Source organism: Numida meleagris, chromosome 1, assembly GCF_002078875.1.
Source record: "Numida meleagris isolate 19003 breed g44 Domestic line chromosome 1, NumMel1.0, whole genome shotgun sequence".
Lineage (NCBI taxonomy): Eukaryota > Metazoa > Chordata > Aves > Galliformes > Numididae > Numida > Numida meleagris.
In genome coordinates this window covers 14,021,552-14,046,415 of record NC_034409.1, presented here as the reverse complement: position 1 = coordinate 14,046,415, position 24,864 = coordinate 14,021,552, and the positions used below count along the sequence as shown (strand labels likewise).

Genomic DNA, 24,864 nt, shown 5'->3' with positions numbered 1-24,864 from the left:
TGATTGTGTGGTGGTGTTGTTGTTGTTGTTTTCTCCAGTGGCATTCTCTGTCTCTTCTGTGAAGTGCTCCTGCTTCCTAGGGCTTGCTCTTTTTCAGATTTTTTTAATTTATTTTTTACTGCCAGACATTTTATGGAATCCTAGAATTACTTGGGTTGGAAGGGACCTCAAAGCCCATTCAGTGCTCCCCTGCTGAGGGCAGGATTTTCACCCACCAGATGAGACTGCCTTTTGACTTCCTGCACAACCTCCTGACCATCACTGTAGTGAATGCCTGCTATTTTCCTGTGCCCTAGATGTTCTGAAATCTCCACTAATGGGAAGAGCCGCCATGATGCGTTGCAGGCAGATGTGCCTTCTAGGTTCAGTGCCCTGCCTGGTAGCTTGCAAGCACAGCAGAGGCTGAACAAGAGGCTTCTGGCTGATAGATGAGTCCTTGAGGTGCGGAATGATGATGTGGCTTAGCATAGTGGAGACCTGGAGGTTTGGCAGCAAATCTGGAGGCTTTCCGTTATGGTTAAACACATCAAGAGCAGGGGAAGATGGGTCTTGTGGTTCTCTTCTCACTCACCTATACAGCGTGCCTGGAGTAGGCAGTGGTTGGAAGGTGTGGTGCTGTAAGGTTGTGGTTGTGTCTGAGTACTGAGAAGAGCATGAGGGCCTTGTGGGCACCCAGTGGATGCTCTGGTTTTTTAGAGGAAACCCATAGCTTTGTGGAATATCAAAGGAAGCACAAATTATTCAAAGTCACAAAGACTGGTTAGATGTGAAATATCTTAATTGCCAGGGATGTGTATTTTTCACTGTTTAAATGGATTCTAATATGTGAAGAATAGAAAGACAGCTTACACATATAACTTGTAAAATAAATTATCTCTGTCACCTACTTGATGAAGTTTAATTGATAAATGTATCAATTTCTTTCAAACTTACTTAAGTTTGCATCTTGAGAAATAACTCTTTTCTGGCCATTAATAGCTATATATTTTCAGACTGAGATCTAATCTAAAGGCAGAAAAATTAGCTAAACCTGTTATTTAATGTTTGATGGATGTGCATTTGGGGTTTTCTTTTTGTTTTTTGTTCTTCTTGGTTTTGGTTGGTCTTTGTTTTTTTGGCTGAAACTGCTGCAAGGTAGTCTGGAGGAGCAGTCTCCCCAGGCATGCTGCATGAAGGATACCTTTGGCTGTTAGTTTTCCAGCCAGGTTTCAGCCCTCGGGTTTTGCTCATATACTGCCAGAGCACCGTGTTCTGCAGTTAGGCTTCAAAGCAGAGCTAGAATGGGAAGACCCTATGGAAAAGTGTTTAAATGCAACCAGAGAAAGTGGCACCAACTCAGTGTGTGCATTGTACTCCGTAAGTTAATTTGGGGCCTGTAACCCATTTGATAGACAAAAAAGTCTAGCTGGAGGAGATTTCTTTAAGTGACTGAAGCCAGAGATTTTTTTCAAAGGCAGTAGCAGATGATCATGCAAGCTTTTGTTATAAGGCAGATGTTAAATTGCAGCAACCTGCCCCTGTTAGTAACTTGGATCATTAAACCTTATTAAAGAGACTTGAGTAAACATTCTCACGTGGATGTAGTGTTTTGCCTTGTTTGAATCATTGTGGATAAAACAACATTACATTGCTTTGTTCCAGAGTGCATTCCAGGAATTCAGATACTGGTCTGGGAATTGTTCTTGGGGTGTCTGCTGTATGCATCTTTGTTTGTGAGCACTCAGCTCTGCACTGAGTGCTCACTCTGAAGTCGTGAAGCTGTTGCATCCCAGTAGGATGAAGAATGAAAACAAAATCAGGCAGTGTTCCTAAGAGATACAATAAAATGAAGGTCCAGCTTGAAGTCCAGTCCCTTACACGGTCACAAGAAAGACCAAAACTTCTCATACAGTCACAGTAATTTGTGTGGCAACAGCATGAAGCGAGGAGTTCTGCTCTCTGTGTCTTTAAGTAAATGAACCTTTTGGCTTGTTATATGTTTTCCTCTGAGACCATTTAATAACTTTTTTTTTTGTAAGGGAATTGTGCATATGTTCATACTCCCGTTAGTCAGAAGGACATGATATTTTTTCAGAATGCTCCATAGTAGGCTTTTGTGGTTGTGGGTTTTGTGTTTGTGTGCTTATGTGTGAACAGAACTGTCTGAGTTGCCATTGTTACTTTTTTTTGGAAGTTCTGCCTAGAACTGGGGACAGGCAGGTTAGAGTTTATGGATTGAGATGTTTCCAAATAGCTAGAACTAAGTCTAAAAGCTAGTCAGTAATTCTCCCTTTGGAGCGGCTGTGAAATTGGAGCAGAATAGGTTGTGCTCCGTTGATGTCTGCTCAGCAGTTCTTTGTTTGAAGCGAAGGCAGATAACTTGCAGTGACAAGCTTGGATTTTATTTGATTGGCCTTGGAAACTTCACACAAGTAAAGATAATGGAAAGATCTATAAATTGACCTTTTCATTTATTTGACTGTTCCTTGCAGCATTGGAAACCCAAGCACAACTGCTGCTATAGAACAACCAGAAAATGCAACTGAGCAGTCTAGTTGATTATCGAAGCTGAGCAAAATACTGAATAGAAGTGACATTTGAGAGGAAAAGAAGCCACTGTTTTTAAAATTCTTAATATACAGTTTTAGCAATACAGGTAATGGAAACTCAAATATTTTGTTTTGAATGTGTCAGAGGCGCAGTTTAGAAAGACAGGACAACAAAGAAGAAATGTTCAGTTATTCCTTTTCCAGTTTCTTGTAGTATTAGAAATGACACTTTTAAAGATTATTTAGGGTAAGAAGTAGCAGCAATTAAATTACTCTGATCTCATGGTTAAATCTGGGCTTTTCAGACAAATTTGGATGTGCCCTTAGCACCTTTTCAGATTTTGTTGTGTGGTGGTGCTTGACTCTGCCATAGGATGAGAGGTTGTGGGGAGGTACAAACCTCAGGCAGCTCTTTTCCAATAGTAGCATTGTTATAATAGCATTCCCAATAGTAGCAGGTTTGTGAGTCCTCATTAACATAATCTGCGTTTGGGAAGTCCTCTCTGATCATGGTGAATGAGACCTTTGGGTAAATGCCTTCTTGAGCCTGTATGGCTTTCACTTGAGCTATGTGACTATAGCCTTAACCCTTCAATTAAATACAAGCAGATACTTCCAGGTTGGTAGTGGCAGACAACTTTGTGGCCAAGCCCAATAGCTGCAGGAAGCATTGTGCAGTGGAGAGAAAACTGGCTGGGCAGGTGAGTGCTCAGCGCTGCTCCTAAAACCCAGGCTGTGGTGACTTTCCCAGTTATTCAAAGCAAAGTTGTGGGGGTGGTGGAAGCGCTGACCGTGAAGGATACTGGGGGAAAAAAAGCCTTGATGCAGAAACAAAGAAAGTAAGATAAGGGAGACAGACTTCTGAACTGAAAATCTAAGAAGACTGCAGGAGGGGACATCCCCTAAATGCATACTGTGTGGAGTGTGAATGGAGGAATAGGTCAGAAGAGTTGGAGTTCCTGTAAGCTTTAACATATGAAGTCAGAGCTCTGCTGAAAACCCCGATATGCCCAATGACTTTTGATTTCTCTTGTGTTTTATAGTGTTGTTTCAAGCACTTACTGATGATTTTCTTAATGTAGGTTACACACTACAAGCAATATCCACCCAATACAAGCAAAGTATATTCCTACTTTGAATGTCGTGAAAAGAAGACTGAAAATTCCAAGTTAAGGAAAGTGAAGTATGAAGAAACTGTTTTTTATGGTTTGCAGTACATTCTGAATAAATACTTAAAAGGTAACTATCTCAAATTCCAGTAGAAATCTACCTGTAAATAAATACCTTAATTTTTGTCAAGCCTTCCTGGAGTCATATGGCTTAAACAATTCCAGGTTATCTTGGTTGGTGCGTTACAGTTAGTGACAGGCATAAGGTTGTATTTATGTGATTCTGAAAATGAGATGACCACCCCAATAAAATATTTGCTTCTGAATTCAAGCAGCATCCTGCTGTCTTTCTTTATGACAATGCATTATTAGAAACGAAGAGGTGTTCCTACCCCACCTTCAGTGGGCTAAATTGAAATGAATAGAAATGGAACAAACTTCGGAATCTTAAGAAGATACATTTCACATTTGTGAATGCAAGTTTTAATCTGTGTTTGCTTTGTAAGGTAGTAACATTGATTTCCCTTAGGTTTCTGTTGCCACTCAGGTTGTTTAATATGGCAGCTACCTGTGAACTTGTTTTCAATACTGGCAGTTTTTAAGAGTAACATTTGAAAATTCTGTTGTGGTATTTAAGATTTTGCTTGTTTTTTTTTTTGTATTGTGTAAATATCACCTGTTCTGACCTGAATGTAAATTGCCTTTTGCCAAGCTTTAGAAGGAAAACTGTAGCCATATAGCTTGCATGCGTTTGTCTTACCCAGAATCCATAAATATCTCTGCCAAATGATGGAATTAAACTAAAAGTACTTAATAATCTTACCTCTTTTCTCTAGCAGTCTAAGGATTGTTCTCTAACATTGCAAATAGACAATTAGTCCTAAAGCAGTAGAAGTGCTTACTCAAGTAATCAGGTTAGTCTGTCCCTGTCACAGAAGTGCTTAATCAGAAACTGATTTTTATGGCATCTTCACAGGGATTCTCCTGGAGCAGTGTAGTTGGAGACTTGTGCTAGGCAGGCTATGTCTTGCTGAGTGTGTCGAGTTGCATAATTGCTATACTATTCCAGGAAAACCAATGATAAACAAAACCCACGATGAGTTATTAGCCATCATAAAAGACAAAAGATCTGAAACTGTCCCTGAGCCATCTGCAGACCACAAGTCTGTTTTACACTGTTGGCTTCCTGAGCATCCTTATCAACATAATAAATTAAATTTGGTTTAAACGTAGCTAGTATACTGCATTTAATGTGTTCTCTATGTCTTTTTTTATTATTTTTTTGAGGCAAAGTAACTCTTGTGTCTGAAACTCTTACTTATTTTCTAAGTTTTCATTTGTTTCCAAAACCACAGGTAAAGTGGTGACCAAAGAAAAAATCAAAGAAGCCAAAGAAGTGTATAGGGAGCACTTTCAAGATGATGTCTTCAATGAAAAGGGATGGAACTATATTCTGGAGGTAAAACTTCATGAAAATAATACAAGATAACAAAAGATTAATGAATCGACTATAAAATAGATGTGACGGTCTCTCCTTTAAACCGAGATATTTTAGCCATAATAGCAAAGAGTGGATAAATGTAGCTTTTTGTATAGTGTACAGGGAGTAGTAGCTGTCCAAGAATAATCATATAACTGTAAGAGAAAAGCAATGTCCATCCTTCCGGATGGCAGATATGGCTTTGCAGGAGATAAGGGCTTATGGCTGCCACCAGACAGATTAGAGCAAGAGTGGGGCTTGTTGACCAATCTCCATTTATAATTTGGTGCCTAGAGGTTGGTTGCATCATTTGTATTGCTGTCTGTAACTAATCATAACTGTTTTAATTCTAATGCAGAGAGCATTACAACTTTTTGCATGTGTAAATAGTTCCAGAAAATGTGTAAATGTGTTTTTTATTTCCCAAATTTTTCAGAGGTACTTCAGTTCAACTCTATTATGAAATACAAGACTTGACACACAAATCTCGCCAAGTCTTTCCACATTTTATCCTCTTTCTCTTTTGTTTGTAAATGTCAATCTTCAAGTAATTGCAAACATCTCTGTAAAACCAGTATATGCAGACTAATAACATTCTTCAGAGCTGTTCTAATCTCTGCGGATGAATTAAATACTAAGCTTTGTTGTGAATTCTAATGAACAACATTTGATGCTTGAAAACAATTTTTAGCCTCTTGAGTTTATTTTCCTATTGATACTCTGACTGAATGCATTTAATGGTGGCATCTGTTGGTGAATATATCTGGATGTCATCTTGCTACAAGGGTGAGCCGTAAGGTGTGCAAGAGAATAGTGAATTTCAGCTAATTTTGAAAATTGTGGCAAGGTAAATAAAACCACTGCTTGCTAAGATATACTTATGCAGAGGTTCATAGAAACCTTGTCTCCTTTTGAAATAACTACAGATGTGAATTCAAACCATATTCTTATTTAAGCTACGTTATGTGTTGTGGACTGCTCTCACCTGTATTTAAAGTAATCTTGATCCCTCTTTCGCTAAACTGAATTGGTATTGTGTTATGCTGCATGTCTCTCCATGCTGAGTTTTAACACTGTTTAACTAATCCTTTTTCAATGCATGCTTTTGCCTTGGTCAAAACAGCCATTCCAAGTGCCCTCTGTGTACTTTGTTTATCACTGCTCAGGTTTTCTTGCCGAAACAGTACATAGGAAAACAAATATGACTTCCCCTTTTTGATCTTAGATGCGAATGTCTGTTGAACTGGAAGAGTATGTTCCCTTTGAGTGCTGTATGCCCTTATATGTACACTGAGACCCTTCTGCTCTCTATACCTCTATAAACCTACGACTGCTTGCTCTCTGGCTCTGTTATCTGATTTGTTGTGCTAGGTAAAGTGCAGGGGAAAAACATGCATTTTGCCTAAAATGCTTACCATATGTACTCAATATACGCTGGGAAGACACCTTATTACAAGAGAGAAGCTGACTACCTGAAACATTTGAAAATGATGATACTATACTGCTATGATACGACCTTATTGCTTTTCATGGATAAAATCAACACCTATAGAGAGTTCTGATTCTCTTGGGCTTTTTTTCCACTTAAGTGTACTTCTGTCTTCACTGAATCATTAATGAATATTTTTGAGCCTCTTGGAAGATATTTTTGTCCTTTATTAAACTAGAACAATCATCTCCAAGTCTGAAAAACCCAAAGCCTGGGTGGTATATAAATGCAATTAGTTTCAACAAATTGCACTTTAGAATAAACTTTAACTGTAGTGTAAAAGAGATTTTTTTAATATGTTTTGGGCACTGGAGAATGTGTGTTGATGCTAGTGTAATTTCTCTAAAGTTATGCAATTGTTGTTGCCTTTAAAGAAGTGATGTCTCATGTGAAGCTTTCTGTGAAAAAGTATTAATGTTCAAAATGTTCTAGGTGTTATTGGTTTAGCTTGCAAAGCTGTATCAGAAAGTTACAATTACTGTTCTAGAGCTGCTGTTCACAATTTACTTTTTGCAAAAGGCATATTCCATAGAATATTTAGTTTTTCAGGGATGAAAGACTGAATTTAACAGAAGAGCGATACTTCAAGACTGGATTTTGTGTTTAGTGAATAGTTGAGGTGGTAAAACATTCTTTCAAATAGATCCTCCTCCAGTAAATTAACAAATCACATATCTATACCAAGCAAGACTGCTATGGCTTTTTGAAGGCTTAGTTGGTAGCTAAGCTTTTTTTTTTCTTCAGGTGAAAGCACTGAAGAAAAATGAGTAGCAAGTATTTCTTATTCTGTGAATAGAGCATATGTATTTTTAGAGAATACTTAAACCCTTCTGCCTCAATTTGCACAAGGAATGCAACTGAAAACCTTATTTTGTTCTTTAGATCATGGAGTTTTCCTCCTTTATTCATGTGTTGGGTTTTTTAATTTAAATTTGTCAGAGTCTAAATAAACTGTAATGTTTTTAGATTTGAAAGAAAGGAAAAAAAACCTAAAAAGTTTTATGAGGAGACTCGCAGACTGACTTTTATCTACTGCGATCAAGTAAGAGAAGTAGTATGCAACCTTCCTGTTGCCTAATGACATTGTGCTTTCTCACACAGAAATATGATGGCCATCTTCCTATAGAAATAAAGGCTGTTCCTGAGGGCTCTGTCATTCCCAGAGGAAATGTTCTCTTCACAGTAGAAAACACAGATCCAGAATGCTACTGGCTCACAAATTGGATTGAGGTCAGTCTTGGAAAGTTAGCATATTTTTTCTAAATAAAAATTAATGCACTTAAATTAAGGGTTAAATCCCACACTGGCTTAAGGGAAGTCTCTGACAGCTTTCATTTTCTGCTTTATATAAGCTTCGATTCTATTTTCAGTACTCATACACAGACCTTTCCTCCCTACCTGGCAACTGATTGTAATAATTTTACAGCAGTACTTTCTTTGTAGGGGAAAGAGGAAGAAGGGAGTTGTGTATGTTTGTAGCTTGGGAGCAGTAACTCTTGAGATGGATAGTATTACCCTGCCTTATTAAGGTATTCTAAAGACTAATTACTTTAACCTAAAGTAAACTGCTGGAGGCTTTCTGAATTGGTGGTGAAAATAAATAGTCCTTTTTGTACCTGAGCAAATGTTTACTTAGTATTCAAAAATTCTCACTCAGCATGTGTCTAATAATGTTCTGGGCTTTTGCTTTAGACTATTCTTGTTCAGTCGTGGTATCCGATCACAGTGGCTACAAATTCTAGAGAGCAGAAAAAGATTTTGGCCAAATACTTGCTGGAGACTTCTGGCAGCTTAGAAGGACTGGAGTATAAACTGCATGACTTCGGCTACAGAGGAGTTTCTTCACAAGAGGTAGTACAGCTTTTCTAATAATTTGGGAGGTCTGATTGTTCTCAACTATAAAGGACAGCAGTGTGTATTCGTTAACAGTTGTAACTGAGTGCAACAGTGAAGTTGTGAATTCATAGAGTGCTGTGTTTGGACTTATGTGGAGAGGGGGTGGATCTGGCCCTGTGGAGTGTGTGTCTGAACTGTATCTGAGTATTAGACTGGTAGAGCTTTCTTCTCCATGGAAATTGTCTTTGTAAATGCATGAAGAGTGCATTGGTGAAAGAGGAACCGAGTCAGAGTTCTGCTGTTTCAAATTGGTGCTAGCCAGTAACTGATTTTAGGCTTCTATATTTGGCCTGGCAACTGAAAGCTGCATCTTTTTCAGACTGCAGGAATAGGAGCTTCAGCTCATTTGGTGAACTTCAAAGGAACAGACACTGTAGCTGGAATTGCGTTAATTAAGAAGTACTACGGAACAAAAGATCCAGTTCCAGGATATTCTGTTCCAGCTGCTGAACACAGGTAGGATTTTTGGCAATTAAAACCTTTTTTAATAGGAAAGAATACATTTTGTTCAACTTACTCGTCTTTGTATCTAGAAAAGGCTTTTTTCACTTTACAGGAAAAGTGGAAGCTTCACTTCATCTTAAGCGGTTTCATTTATACCAATACTGTATTTGACTGATCCAGATGTCGAAGCTAAAGTCCTATACTGATGCCTCTGTATGTTCTAGGGGCTCAACAATGGTCTGGCTGTTTTTAACTGTAGATGTTTTTAAACTATAAACTTCTTAACGGAATGAAGTAAAAGTTGATGATCCTTGTGGTGGATCCCTTCCAACTTAGGATATTATATGATTCTAAGTGTAGGTGATTATTTTTAAATGGAACCTGAAGGCTTACAGGTAAAAGATACTGAGGATTCATGCTACGAGCTTCACGTTTGTTTTAAACATGAAACTGTAAAATGAAAAACCATATGAGTTGCAACTTTCCCACCATGTTTTCCCCATTCTTAAGTTTCCTATCAGTGTAACGGATTTAACCAATAATGTAATCTTCTATTTGTTGTGAATGAACTTGAGAGTAAGGAGTTAATCTCCAACAGGCATTTGAGGTGAAGACCTTGGAGTCTCCAACAAGGTCAGAAGTGAGTGCAGATCTTTGGATGTCACTTGTGCATCTGCATACTGATATGAGCACAAAGGAAGGAAAGACCTCTTTTGTTTGTTCTCAGCAAGTACAAAATATAGTCCTTTTGAATAGAGGCTTTCATTTGGAATTGCAAGAAAGGTAACAGAAAAGCTTGCAGGAATAGTTCTAATAGGGTAGTGATCAGCTTTAAGGGTACTTTGTTTCATTTAACTTTCTGTATCCTTGCTGTAATGCTGTTCCAGCACTGCTACTTGATGTAGAAGTAACAAAATTTGCCTGACACATCTCTTGACTTAATCCCACAGTTGATTTAAAAAAAAAAAAAAAAAAAAAAATGGAGCAATTGACTTTAAAGTTCTGTGAATTCTGTGTAATGAGAGAAAACACATGGAAGCATCTTTTGCACAGTATATGGAAGCAGTAGCGTGAGGGCATACAGTTTAAACTTTTTTTTTAAGCGTGTGCTAATGCAGACCATTCTCTGTTTTCAAGCTGGTACACAAAATAGGTCTCTGAATTTCTCCAGAATTGTTCTGCTGTTCCCCAGCTTCCAGTCTGAGGTGGTGTTGTGTGTGGTGCTTCCTTCTGGCACGCCACCAGGGTTGTTCCTCTGACTGCCCCAGCCTCCTGGAAATTAATTTTGTTTTGTCTCTTTGCTCCTGTGACCCAGGGCTCATCCACTCGAAAGTTAATGCTAGCATTTTGTGGGAAAAATTGCAATTCTTACTGCACGCCTGTGTTTTATACGAGTGTTTTATCTGTTCACACACAAGTTGTTGATGTAAGTTACGCCAGCCACGTACAGACAGCCTCTGCAGATCAGCTGACGTTCAGTAACTTACTGCCTCTTACAGCAACTCTCTTTCATGTTGTTGCCTGTACCCTTGTACCAAGGGTAATGCTCTGAGGTTCTTCTGGAAGAAGCTTTGTGATAGGGAACTTAGTGGTTTTAAATTGTTATCGAAAATACACTTTAAAAAGGTTTCCTCTTAAGATTCTTCTAATTTGTGCTGCTAGTTCTCTCTTTCCATTTGATAGTCTGAAGCTGCCAGAGCAGATGGTCTGTTCTTGCATTTGTGATTCCTTAATTGTCTGAATTTCAGATCTAAGAGAAACTCTCACAAATACAAAAAGTAACTAAATAAAACTAAGTTACATGTTGAAGAAGCTTCACATATGCAGTGTTTGTCTGAGCTACCAGAGATGAATCCAGGCTGCTGTTAGTATATTCACTATCCACGCAAGACAGAGCTCATAAGACTGGAATTTGTGCTGTCCTATAATCACATTGCCTATTCTTATCTTGATTTATTTCTGTTAGGAAATGCAGAATGTGTGATTTAACACAAATGCTGCTCTAATGTGTTTTTTTTTTTCCATTGACTTCACAGTACCATAACAGCTTGGGGGAAGGATCATGAAAAAGATGCTTTTGAACACATAGTGACACAGTTTTCTTCAGTGCCTGTATCTGTGGTTAGTGACAGCTACGACATTTACAATGCTTGTGAAAAAATATGGGGCGACGACTTACGGCATATAATTGAAGGCCGAAGCCCAGAGGCACCACTTATAATTAGACCGGATTCTGGGAATCCCCTTGATACTGTTTTAAAGGTAACACTTTAAGTTCTTAAACAAGATGGGGAAGGACAGTTGTTTGTTTCGTAACGACTGGCTGGGTAGTAAACATAATGTTCTAGCTTAGTACGCTTTGAAAAGCATACCTATGAAAAGTCTAAACTTGTATCTCATTTAAATATAGATATGGAAACTCCCTTGCAGTCTAAATATTTGAATTGTTTTCATTAAAAGCATTCTTGCATGCCATTTCTTAAAGCTTTTATAAGAGTTACCGGTTTTGCTCTTCTAATGATGCTGAAATGATACTATAAAGAGAAGTCTTTCATCTCTTAGTAACAAAATTATTTTTTTTCCTTCTTTTTACTTGTATTAATACAAATGCCAGGCAGGTATGACTTCTTTCCACCAAGACTGGGTATCTCGGAGTCCTGTATTAGTATAATCTACCATTTTAAGTTGTAAATACAAATTAAGCACTCTCCTCCCTTCTGTAAGACTTGTATTTCAGTCAGTGACAAGTGAACTTTAACTTGAAAACTACTTCTGGCCTTCTTGCAGTATGCAGAGTATAATGACTGTTGAAGTTTTAAAATAATAAAAACTATCGGTACCTCTGAATTTGAGTAGCTGTCAACACTGTTTTAATCAGCATGAAAGATGTTAGGGCTGCTGGTATTCTATCAAATCCATACAGCTTTAACGCTTTTTTTCTTTTGGGGCAAGTGACATATCACAAATAGGAACTTTGAACGATCTTCATCGTAGCAAGTAAGAAAAATCCCATCTAAAGCGTTTCATTTAAGTTAGTGCTGGCAAAGAAAATGTTAGAAAACTGAGAGCCTCATCCACCACCTTAAAGGTGGTCAAAAGAAGAGCAGAATTGTCAGCTGACGTCTGAATAGCAATAAATGACAGCAGCCAATGGGAGAAAGAAGGGAAGCATGGATCGGATTAGCTTTTGGGTACATGTTTATAAAGGCTTTATGGTCTATGACTGCTTTAATCTAATGGCTTCCGCCACAATGGCTGGCATGCTTTTTGTTTGTGTGCCTATGTTAGATGTATTTAAAGCAGGATTTGTGGGTATAATCATGGATTTGTGCATTCTTGTTGCTTTACTGAATCAAATGTGGAGATTTGTTTCTTTACTGGAAGGGCAGTTTTTTACTTTCATTTTGAACTGTCTCCCTTCTTTTCCAGGTCTTGGAGATCTTAGGGAAGAAGTTTCCCATTACAGAGAACTCTAAAGGCTACAAATTGCTGCCACCATATCTCAGAGTTATTCAAGGGGACGGAGTGGATATCAACACGTTGCAAGAGGTGAGAGATCCTGCTCACATGTCAGGGTGATACTGACAATGTTGCTATTTAATCTGGAATCTGTTATGACTAGTCAGATGTTGCAGCTTCACTACTGACCTCTCCCTGCCCTTCGTTCTGGACACCGGCTATGATATCCTCCCATGTAAAACACATTCATTAAAACCCTGCAGGGAATAATTAAGATGCATAAACAGCTATAAGTCATATCCTAATCTTAGTGTTGTAACCCTTCTGCTTGTGCTGTCTCACATTTTTGTTTGCTTTTGTCCTGCTAGTCAAACCTTACTCAGATAAAAATCTGGCAATGTTTGGTCCTCTTATTGACACATAAAGCATGCTGCATGATTGCTGTGCTACAGCAATAGTAGTAATTAACTGGTTGGGTTCATTAGTTATGTATGCTCTGATGAATACTTGGAATTTGAAGGTGTGGATTTTAAAGGTGACCTTTTAAAAACAAAGGTGAAGGGAGGTAAGGGGTCCATTGGTTTGGCAACTAATGGAGGAAGGATTGTTGAAAGCCCCAAAAATATGCGTAACAGATTAGGCTGTGGTCAGAGTCAAATTAACTGTTGGACCATTGATGCCTAAATCTGGTAAATATACATAATCTTTGAGTAATTATACTAAAAGTGCCATTTCGGCAATACAAAAGCTAGTTCCTTAGTGGCTGCTGCATGCTAGAAGCTAGTTACAACTTCATTGCTATATGCTAGAAGGAGATAATAGGTAATAGAATGCAGATGATGAGGAGGATAAGTGAAAGGATGAGGACTTGACTTTATGAGGTTTGTTCTGGGTTTTTCATCTTTAACTGTGTTAGAGTTCAAAACCAGAAATATGTTGGATAAACTTAAATCCAATAAAATTGATCTTGATGCTTATCTTAGTTTCTTAGGTTGGTGCATCTTTAGATTCTTATTGAGAAAGTTGATTTCTGCTACTTCTCAAATTAGGAGTATGAGAGAGAGCAAGTTTAGTTTCAAGCCAGCTAGAAAACATCTGCATATTTAACGTGAACGCATTGTGTTAACCTCAACCACAGAACTCCAAAGGTGTTTGTCGCTCAAATCTTTAAAGATCAGCTCTCACTGAGATTGTTTCCTGATACCCTGGCCATAGTGCACTCAAACACCACAGTTTTGTTCCTACTCCCACAGTGTTTAAAGCAGATTTTGTTCTTGTAGCTTTCTGCCAATAATCTGTGCTAATGTTTATAAGGAAGCAAAGCACGAGAAATAAGTCTTTTGGTTAGATACTAAGGGAAGAGACTTGATCAATAAACTTATTATTCTCAGTGACTTTTAAACAAAATTTAACCGTGATTTGGTGCTCTTGTTAGACAAAATACGCACTTGATTTTTGTGAGTCTGTGACACAAAAAAAGTTGAACCATTAATTCTTGTAAGGAACTCAAAGATTTCACTTTGTAAGTTATACTTGACAAAGTTCGAAGAGGAAATAAGCACATAGGATTCATTCGCTCATTGGTTGTATTCAGGTGAAGGGCCACGAAGGGACTGGAGCACCTCTCATATGAGTAGAGAGAGCAAGCTGGATCTGTTCTTCTTGGAGAAGAGGAAGCTCAGGGGGATCTCATCAATTTGCATAAATACCTGAAGGGAGAGTGCAAAAAAGGCAGAGCCGTACTCTCTTCAGTGGTGCCTAGTGACAGAACAAGAGGGAGCGGGCAAAAAAAAATAATTCCAGTAGTTAATGGGAGAGGATAAAAACAGAAGGAGCAATTATTTGCTGCCTGTTCACATATTTTCCTCAAACTGTTGCTGACTGTGAGGAAAAGTCTACTTGTAATGTGTAGAAGTGGGTAGAGGGTCCAATTCCACAAGGTTCACAGAGTAGATATAACTCACTGCTGCTTAGTGGCTACCTTCTCATCTTGCCTGACTGTAATCTTACTGTGCACCTTATGTCAGCTTTGGTTGTTGAACTGCTGACCATGAAACTAATTTAGGCCACAGATGTAGCAGCAAACTAACTTGGCTGAAAGTGATCGATTTTTCTGTTGTTTTAGTGAATGAAATTGTCCCATAAAACAGGATAGTAATCACCGGCACAATACAAGAGAAATAGAAACTGTTGTCTTGAGCTGGGTGAAGCAGAAAAGGAGGAAAGCAACACTTCTAATTTGGCAGCAGCAAGTTATGCTGGAGCAAAAAGGCCACAAGCTTGCAGCCTGTTTTAGTCATGTTTAAAATTTCGTAGATTTTTCCTTCCTTTTATGTCAGCAAAACTGAGGTTACTATGCTGACTTGTGAAAGAATGGATAATAGCTTGCAATTTAAAGAAAAAAAATCTTGAAATATACTTTTTAAAAAGGAGTTTATATAAACAAATCTGAATGCATTGTTGTGGCTATTTGTTTTCCCCTCTAAACACCTCTGCAAGTGATCGTTCTAATTATTCTGTATCAGCCTTAGGTTCTAGGCATGACCTGTAATGGACCTGATGAGAGGTAATGGGTATAACAGGAAAACTAGAATGAGTAATTGCAGATCAGTCTCATTTAACTATCAGAACTAGCTGAAAGAAAAATATAGAAAACAACTCAGTATAAACTGGATTTTAAAATTCTTTGTTTTAATAGGGAATGCTGGTAGAACAGGTAAGGAACCTTTTCTGACTTTCTTCTAGTATTTTCACTTTAAAAATCATTCCAATCTGCTAACTCCACAATATACTACACTTTCAAAGGACTTCCTTTTGAACATTCAATTTCCAGATGTCTTTAAATGGTTATAAAGAAAGAGAATCCTCCAACCTGGAGTCACAATTGTTAATCATGCCTGTAATGGTCAGCAGGAGGTGGTCAAACCTTAACACCAGAACTGTTCTTTATATAGGTTGGAATATGTGAGACAATAAATTGTTCACTATTGGTTTTTCCTCGGGGGAGGCTTCAGAACAGAAGGATAGAACTGGATCAGAATTCAGGTGGGGTTTACCAACATTTGCCTTTTCAAAGTATGGTGATAAATGAGCAGAGTCCATATCTGTGAGTCAAGGCTAGTTTCTTTCTGTCTTACTGGGTTTTATGCTTGACGAGAGAATATTGAAAGTCCTTTTTATTATCCTCTCTTTGTCATGTACAGTAGCTTCTGAAATGCATCAGGGAGAATTGTACTTGCACTGTAATGATACTAAAGCCTTTGTCCTATACTCCCCCTTGGGAGCAGGGCCTGAGAGTCCTTCTGCTTGCTTCTTGGATGAGGCTGAGTGAGCAGTTACCATTAGATTGAGGAAAGTCCTATTGTAAGATCTCTACGGAATAAATCTCTGCTCAATATCTTGTGGAAGATTGTTCAAGATATTCTCTCAAAGTTAAGTCTCTGAAAGCAAGAGCAAATGCTCATAGGTGGGTTTTTGTTGCTTTGTTGTTCTCTTGTGGTTTTTTTCTTGTAGTTAGCCACTCTTGTAGTTAGGGTCTGGGGGTTCTGGCTGATGGCAAGTTGAACATGAGCCAGCAGTGTGTCCTGGCAGCCCAAAGGGCCAACCGTACCTCGGGTAAGGTTGAGTATCCATTGAGACAGTCTACATGTGACTAAATGGATAAATAAAGTACTAGTATACATGACTGTTACAGTAGCTACCCATTTGCTACTATATGAAAGTTGTCGCTTCTTCCCACCCCCACTCCCTTCCATTGGAAAGCTTCATTTTGCCTTAGCTGTCTCTGAAAGAAGTGACTTGACATCAGCAGCTCCTGGAACAGTTGTGTTATCTATCACTGTGGCACTTCCTTTTGATGCAAGAGGCTGAGCATGCACAAAAGATTACCAGATTTCTCATGATGTTGATTTCTGAAACTGCACTGTTGCCCATGGGTTATATCCTTCCATTCCGCTCCTCAGCTTCCTTTTATCTGGATGGATGGGACTTTGCTATTTCACCAGCTCTGAAGCTTTCACTTCTACTTTTATTAGTGGAATATTTCGGAGATATGAGTTCAAACATTCTTATTGGGACTATCACTACCTTTTTAGCCTTAGATATGGGTAACAAGTCATGGAAACAGATCTTGGCCATTTATGAGCGTGACTAAACTAGCAGCGATGACTCCAGGCTAGGGGATGTCATGTTTGTGTAGATAGAATGGGATGAGGAGGAGGGGAATGCTGTAGTAAGCTTTAATTGGCTGTCAATACCAGTGCAGCTCACATTGATCTGTATCTGCCTGAGAAGGTGCCGAAAACAATGTTCTAAGCAGCTTTATGTATCTCCATCTCTAAATTGCTACTCTTAGTTCTAGACAATGCAATTTTTAAATTTTATTTATTTTTTAATCGAACTGCTGCATGCCAAGTATTGACAGGATTATTATATATATCTCCTGGAAACTGAATGTTAGTTTGTTCAATTGTTTGTAAAAAGCATCTTGTTTAAGTAGTACACTATTTTGATGGAAAAACAGCATGGCCTAAAAGCATGTTCTATCATAATTTTCTTTTTATTATTAGATTGTGGAGGGAATGAAGAAGAATAAATGGAGTATTGAAAATATTGCCTTTGGATCTGGTGGAGCTTTGTTGCAGAAACTAACTAGAGATCTCTTAAACTGTTCCTTCAAATGTAGCTACGTGGTAACCAACGGTCTTGGGGTATGTCTTATGCTATTTCTACCATTATGTTTTCAGCAGGGGCCTCCCCACCTGACAAACTTTTTCATACCTTCTGTTACGTTACTGTCATCTCTATAAGGTACGTAACTCCAACAAAGCCCAATGTTCTTTTGATTTTAGGTAAATGTCTTCAAGGATCCAGTAGCTGATCCAAACAAACGGTCAAAGAAAGGCCGACTGTCTTTGCATAGGACACCTGCTGGAGACTTTGTGACACTTGAAGAAGGAAAGGGAGATCTTGAAGAGTATGGGCAGGTATGAATTTTCAAGGCTTATTACATCATTCTTCATGCAAAAGTAGACTGGAAAAAAAAGTTAATCAAAAACAAATTGTGAAATTGTATTTTTGTTCAACTCCTATCTCACTACTTCAGAAGTATCTCCAGTGCGAGATTCAGTAACATGTTAGGATGTTAGTAGAATATCCAGGTTGTACAACTATCTGTCTTTCTGTTCAGAAACAAGAGAATATTGCTTTTTTTCCCCAAAACTAGTTTATCTTAATGTAGTAGAATAGTAGAAGGATATAAAACTATTGGAGAGCCTCCAAAAAGGGCAACAATGGTGAGAGGTCTAGAGGGCAAGACACTGATCCTTCTGGGTCCCTTCCAGAACTTGAGACGTTCTGTGAGAGTATTATGCTAGCCAAATAATTTTGTATGAGCCACGTTCCATAATTTGAGTAATGTCCTGAGGTGGAGGTGGGAGAGGGACAGGCTTTATTGAACTTGTTTCTGCTTTCCCATTTGAGATTTGTAAAGCAGTTCCTTTAGGTATTAGTGTTCTGTGCCTGGAGTTTCCCCGTTTTCAAAGATGTAAATAAATCCACAAATTCAGTTTCCTCGTTAATTTTTTGCAATCACAAAATTAAGTGCTATTTCAGTAAAATAAGCACGCTGTTTAGGCTAGTCTCCAGGCTTTCAGCTGGAAATCTCTTTAATTTTTCATTGTACGAGCAATAAACTGTTTAACTGCATGTCTCTTCCTGAATTAAGAGGTCTGAAAATAAGCAAGCTATTGAATTGCACTTCAGCCATGAAAAGATGGAAGATTCTTGAGTCTTCTGGTACTCGGAGGCACGTTTCTGTGCTACAAGGGAGAGGAATACTACTAGGCACACAGTTTTATGCAACGATAACCATAAAACTGAGATCTCTGAGAAATTTAAACATGGAAAGCAAACAGAAACTCCATAGATAAAATGCTCTGGATGGAGAGACCTAACAGACTCTCTGTCTGGAAGCATAACAATAGGACAAGTGATAATGGTTTTGAACTAAAAGAGGGGAGATCTAGATAAGTTAATAGTAAGATTCTTCACTATGGGGGTTGAGAAATCTCTTCAATTCAGTCATAAGCCTTAGGGCCTGAAATAAGGCAATCTATGGTTCTTTCATTTGTGACAGGTGAAATGATTCATAAAGAAGTTTTGTGTAATGGGATGTTGGAGAGGGCTGTATGTGTGGTTCTATGGCTCCCTGGGAAATGATGAGGAGATGCACTCTGGTGGGCCCTGTTTCCCTAAAGCTGTGGGTCTTTGTGATAGGTCACCACGCACAGCAGCTGCCCAGCATTGCTTTGTGCTAACTTTTCTGTACAAACTGTGCTTACTGCACTTTCGGTGTGCTGTTTGTGAGCGCTCCTTGATGTGCTGTTTTACAGAACTCCTATGCGAAGGGATATTGTAGTTGGCAAAGAGAAAGTAAAGATTTCATCTAAACCTCTGTAGTTGAATTGTACTTAAAATTTGGTTGGTGTCTCCTGTCCTAGCTAATCTAGCAGAGTCTATATAGCTTATGTTGTTTTGTCAATGGCTTGATGTGGACAGCTTACTTTAGGGACTAAGCACAAAACTTCTGTCTATGTATAGGATAGCTTAAATCCTTTCTTCTGTCTGGTAGTGAGAGATACCGGAAGGAGGTGGAAAGATCAGGTAAAGTGGCAGTCACAAGCTCCAGTCTCATCAGTCTTGATTTGGGTCCTTGCATTTGAGTTTATATGTAGTTTGCGTAACCCGTATTGTTTGTTTCTTTACCAAATCAGCATTGCTAAAACAATGGTGTTTCTTGCAGGATCTCCTTCATACGGTATTTAAGAATGGGAAGGTAACGAAGTCGTATTCATTTGATGAAGTAAGACAAAATGCCAGGCTGAAGAACAGTGAACTAGAAATGGCGTCTCACTAAGTTTCATTCCATGTCTGTGTATGTGTGTAACAAGTATGTACTGCATAGCTACTGGATTTACTGTACAGATCTGTGTGTTTGTGTTTTATGACATTGTAGCCAAATTATTTGTTGGTTTATGGACATACTGCCCTATCTTTTGCCAGCCTTTAGAAAAGATAAAATCAGGAAATGGTACTTACATTGTAAAACATATTTAATGCTAAAGTGTGCTTTTTAGGGCCCTTTGCCAGTAGTGATTCAATCTGGTATTGATCTTTTCACAAATGAGACAGAGCTGAACTTTTTTATATATAACAGAATATCACAAAATGGATTTACATAAAATTATCATGATTGCTTTATGTTTATATTTAACTTGTATTTTTGTACAAACAAGATTGTGTAAAATATATTTAAAGTTTCAATAATTAAGTCTTTCCAACTTTTCATGATTTTTATGAGCACAGACTTTCAAGAAAATATTTGGTGGGGGGGAGAATCCATTGCCTTTTGTCCATTAATCAGCAAATAAAACACGGCCTTAAAGTTTGTTGTGACATTGTACCATTTGACGACTAAATCAGGACTTGTATCTCCTTAAGATCCTTTAGAATTGCTGACCTCACCGTTTCTTGTAGTTGTCTGTATTAGTTAATCTGCAGCGAAGAAAATTCCTGTTCTTTTTAGAAGGTTTAGGTACTTACAGGCCTTGCTGGCGCAGTAAGGTATGTAAATGGAATGCCAAATTTGAAAGGATTCTCTACTGCAACTTAACTTGCCAAGTCTATCCCACTTGGCATATGCACCTCAGTATTTTAAGAGTAAAGTTTTTAAGAGATCTCCTCTTCCACTATAGAATATATGTGTAAAATATTGAAATATGGAAGCGGTGTATTTTAAAGTAATTACACTTCTGGGTTTATTTTTCATATACTGTAAGTGACATGACTTTAAAGCAGAATACTGGACTCGGTAGTGCACTTTTTTACTTTTTTGTATTTTTTTCATTGATTTGCCTTTTGTCAGACTGGATGTTAAATTGTAAAAAATGTTTAACTATTTTTGTTAACAACTTTAATAAAACTTTATGCTAGCCAAACTCCTACATGAATGGCAGAGCTGTTTCCCCTTCTCCCCCATCTCACTGGGGCGAGGAGGGGCTTCCATTTTGCAGAGGGTAACTGTAAGCAGTGTTCGAGAGACTTCTGACCTGTCTGCACCTGATTGTACGAGCTCTCTGCGTGTGCTTGACTTAAATATCTGCTGGAAAACGAAACTGTTGAGGATTTCATTTGAGAAGCTATGTAGTAACCTCTGAAATGTTAGTACTGTAGGCTGGCTCTCGCTACAGAAGGAATACCTCCCTTTCTTAAAAAAAAAACAAAACAAAACAACAACAACAGCAAAAGCAAACGGCTTCTGTATTATTTTAATGATCAACTATCGATGACTTCATATACTGATGTAATTAATGCTTCTAATTAGGAAATGATGTTAAAGGAAAATGTTAGAGGTCCTCTGAAATCTCTTAAGCCTAGAAAAGTTATACAAAACATGCATTTAAAGGAAGATTGAAAAGCCATACTTTATTGTTTTTCTCTCACCAAAAAGGGCCACATCAAAGCATTTAGAATCTTTCTAGGGTTTGTGGTTAAGATATTTATGCCCGATCTCAATAGTTCTTGTTAATAAAATCTTGTTTTCCACCCTTAGTGTATGTAATTATACATTTAAGTGATGTATTGTTTCAAAAATAGCGCTCTAGTAAAACTTTAAATGCTGACCTTCCACGCTGAGGAACTACCTTCCCTTTGCTATTAGTGATACTGTTTGTATTTGGCCAAGAAGGGATTTAAATCTGGACTTGGTACCAATAGCAGGTCAATAGTACAGAGCCTATTTTACTCCTCCACGTGTGTACTAGGGAATTTTATGATGTACAGTTTAAAAGGAAAAAAGTAAATGCTGCTTTCATTCTGTACCAATAAAATTTTTGATAACTATTAACTACCCATAACTGATATTTTTGTATTTGGGAACTGAGGGTATGCTGTGGAAGCACTGTTTTCTTTTGTATCATGATGTGCATCAGTATTTGTTCAGTGTTGTCTAAAATGTAGCTTGCTGGTTGGAGTCTTAAAGCAAATTCTCTGTGTGTGCACGTCACTCTTGGAAGGTTGTCATGTCACTCATCTTGGTAAATGCTGATATATTTTAAAGGAGGGGACTTGGGGAGAAAAACACCTGGTGCTATTCAGACCCAAATACGTGTTTCTGTGTGTTTGACAGTTTGTCGTTCTGGGCATCCAGGAGTTGACAGAAGTTACTGCAGTGCTTAAACCATACGGTATCCTAATTCTTCCACATAAAAGCAAACGGCATGTTTAAGCTTGCTTTAAATTACTAGATTTGTAGTCATCGATATATTTTAATTATCCCCATTTCATAATATAACACAGTATTTGTATTTAAAAATAGGTATTGGGAGTTTTGTGTTAATACTTTATTTGTAATCATATTTAGCATAAGAAATGGATTTTATAAAACTATTTTTCTTGAGCTGCATGATTATGAAAAGATGGGGTTTTTTCCTACTTTGAAAGATGGGAGGAGAGAAGAGAAAGGTACTTAACTGTTTGGATTGCCAAAATCAAAACGAAGTTGAAACATTTTTTCCTGTAGGTTTTTACATTCCTTCTTAACCTGTTTAGTGAAGAATAAATATTCCTCACTTAAATCCTCTGTTAAAGTAATTCTAATGTACTTGGCATCAAATACCAGTATGTAATACACATGGAAATAAAGTTTAGTTCTGGCAGTGAAAATAAGAGCCATTTGCCTGTGTCTTAAAGTTGTGATGTTGGGCATCAGATTTCATTCTTGTGCTCCTTGTTGCTGAACAGATGGGAGCATAGCAGTGCTCTCACAGTCCGCTGTAGAAGAGCTGCTCTGTCAGCCTGCATGCAGTTTGTGGTCAACTTTGCTCTAAAGAAGAGAAGGAAAACTGGACTCATTTTCCTTTTCAATATTTTTCTTGCTGAGTGTGAGCATGTCTGTGGTTCAATATCTTGTGTGCTTCTGCTTAAAGATGGAGCACTTATGATTGGATTCACTATAAGGCCTTATCCGCTGTCTACATTTCACGTAATCCTTTCTCAAATAAAGGTTTTTCATGTGGACAGCTACTAAAGTGCTTTGGTATCTATCAGAAATATCGTCTCTTAGTAGAGAGAATAGCTCCAGTCCCTTTGAACGGGATATTCATAACTGGAAGAAACTGCACTTTTAGTTCCTACAGAACTTTAAATGGCAGAATGTACCTTCAATGCAATCTAATAGGAGTGTAAAGGTTACTTATTTTTATTTGTTGCCTGCCCCTTCACGTCACGCTGGAATACAAGAAGGGTACCTGTAGCCTACAGCAATGGCCTTGAACACTTGCCTTTAAAGTCTCTGTTACATTGTTGTCACAGAGAATGTGTGCACCCTGAGTGGGGGTTAGGCAGAGCTCTTCCTCCTTTCTCTGCTGGTAGAAATGTCCAGCTGCAACATTCCAGCTCTTCTCACTGTAAAGCAGCCTTTGTGGAAGTTAGAAGTGACTGGTGATGTTGAGATGTGCATTGGTGGGCTCCCAGACCATCACTCAACGGAGTCTGCAAGGAAGTTTCAAGCCCCAAGCTGTGTAGGAGAAAGCAAGGGACTTGCAAATGTGGCTCTCTGTGTCCCCCCGTTCTGCTCTAACGATTAAAACGATACCTGTGCTGAGATACTCAAAAGCTGAAACTGCATTGATATTTAATTAATGGTAATTGTATCTCTACGCAATACTGCATGTTTCTGCTTGTCCCTGTGAGTCCCAACAGCATCCTGTAGGCATACACCTGCTCTGAAGTTTGTGAGCAGCTTAGTGCGAGGTGATCCCCTTGTCATAAACCTGACGGACAGAGGCGAGTCACGGGGAGAGCCCCACAGTGCCTCCTCAAGGACTTGGCCACCAGAAGTGAAGAAACACTGATATTAAAGATGATCCGTAAAGTCACGCTTAGTGAAATCACAACTGTTCCATAGATACCATGTTCATTTTTCCCTCTTTTTACTGATAGCACAGCCAACCTTGTTAGTGATTTAAAAGCACCCGTCACATTAATCTGACATACTTGTTTATATGGAAAGAGATGAGAAGCACATAGCAATAAAGCACCTCTGAAAGGTCTTTTCCTGTAGCGTTATTTCTGCTGGTTTCTGCTGTAAGACAATGCGGAGCAATGCAAAGGATTTGAGAGTGAAGTCTATAGGATTCTTCTCAAGTAATGTACTTTATCCTATATCATTTCCTTACAGCTCTTTATCTGAGTACTCATAACTGCTTTTTAAATACAATTTTTAAACTTTTCAATTCATGGTGAGGTTTCCTAAAATCAGAACTGAAGTTCTCTATCCTGCTCCTGGCTGGAGCGGGAGGGAAGAGCCTTTCACACCTCCAGCAATATTTGTATCTCCCTCTCCTACAACCCTTCTGACGCGAGGGGCGGTAGCAGAAGTCTATCGCTGGTTTCCATTTGAGTAAGAAATCAGAACATTTGGACTGTACAGCATGTTCTCGAGCAGTTTGGATTGTATCTGCAACAATGTGCTTCCTGGATCTCTATACGCAATTACACAAGCATACTTTATTTGTATATTTAACTGTTTGCATTTTCTTATGTTTCATTGATGAATACTGTGAGTTCTGATGATCCAGTTCTTGGCAGTTTGCTTGTGTCTAGTTAACAAACACGTTGCCTATAGCCAGGTAATTATAAGGTATAATGGCTTCTGCATTTTCTCTAACTACAGTATTTAAGAAATTCAAGTAGATGATAATGTGTGGAAGGATCTAAGGGATGCATGTTTTCACTTACTTATTACTCAGTTATTAATGCAGCTATTTAAAGGTTTAACATCACCTCTTTTGTATGAAAAGGGACAAGGTAACTTATTTTATGGTGGCTGAGTATCCCTATCCTCAAAAAAGGTCAGGTGCATTGTGAGAACTCTAAGCCTTATAAGGCTTCCTTTCATTCTAAGAAAAAGTGAAGAATATCAGCTTTGAACTTCCTTCCTTTTTCTGCAAAAGGGAAACCAGAGAAGCTGTTTTCTGAGGGTCATTGTGATGCAATTTCCTCAGCTGACTGAAGCAGCAGCAGCTAGCACACTTCCTTTTGAGGGAGTTTTCCGTGTTCCTAAAAGATGCTACCCTAGTTTGTGCATAAGGAATTGCAGCTTGGTGTTTGGTGACAGAAGGATGGCCTATCCTGCAATTTAAGAGGATAAACTGGGGGTTAAATGGCTTTGGGTAGGGATATGTCCATAAATCACTGAAGGGTCAGAGCTTGACAGCTAATCTCCCTCTGGTGAGGGTGCCTCCCTGCGATTTCTGTCTCAGCTGAGCAGGTTCAAGTCTATCCTATAATCTGCTGCAAAAGCATTGAAGCTGTTCAACCAAAGCGGAGTGTGGCCGTGTCCCTGAGATAACAAAGCAGTGGTCTGTTACTGTGCACCATTCTAACCTTAATCCATTT

General features: G+C 38.4%; 1 protein-coding gene across 3 annotated transcripts in view; it reads left to right on the top strand.

Annotated features, from left to right (window-relative positions):
* Positions 1-22,131, top strand: part of NAMPT (nicotinamide phosphoribosyltransferase) — a 29,456-nt gene extending 7,325 nt beyond the window's left edge. The window contains exons 2-12 of one of the 3 annotated variants that reach the window (XM_021384580.1): positions 3,611-3,767; positions 4,993-5,096; positions 7,708-7,836; positions 8,299-8,457; positions 8,822-8,958; positions 10,983-11,208; positions 12,376-12,495; positions 15,104-15,121; positions 16,974-17,114; positions 17,256-17,390; positions 19,208-22,131. In XM_021384580.1, coding sequence (XP_021240255.1) covers positions 3,611-3,767; positions 4,993-5,096; positions 7,708-7,836; positions 8,299-8,457; positions 8,822-8,958; positions 10,983-11,208; positions 12,376-12,495; positions 15,104-15,121; positions 16,974-17,114; positions 17,256-17,390; positions 19,208-19,321 — 1,440 coding nt within the window. In that variant the 3' untranslated portion in view covers positions 19,322-22,131. Of the gene's footprint in view, positions 1-3,610; positions 3,768-4,992; positions 5,097-7,707; positions 7,837-8,298; positions 8,458-8,821; positions 8,959-10,982; positions 11,209-12,375; positions 12,496-15,103; positions 15,122-15,359; positions 15,451-16,973; positions 17,115-17,255; positions 17,391-19,207 lie in introns of those variants that run through there. The other 2 variants (XR_002434332.1, XM_021384581.1) reach the window with 2 other exon arrangements.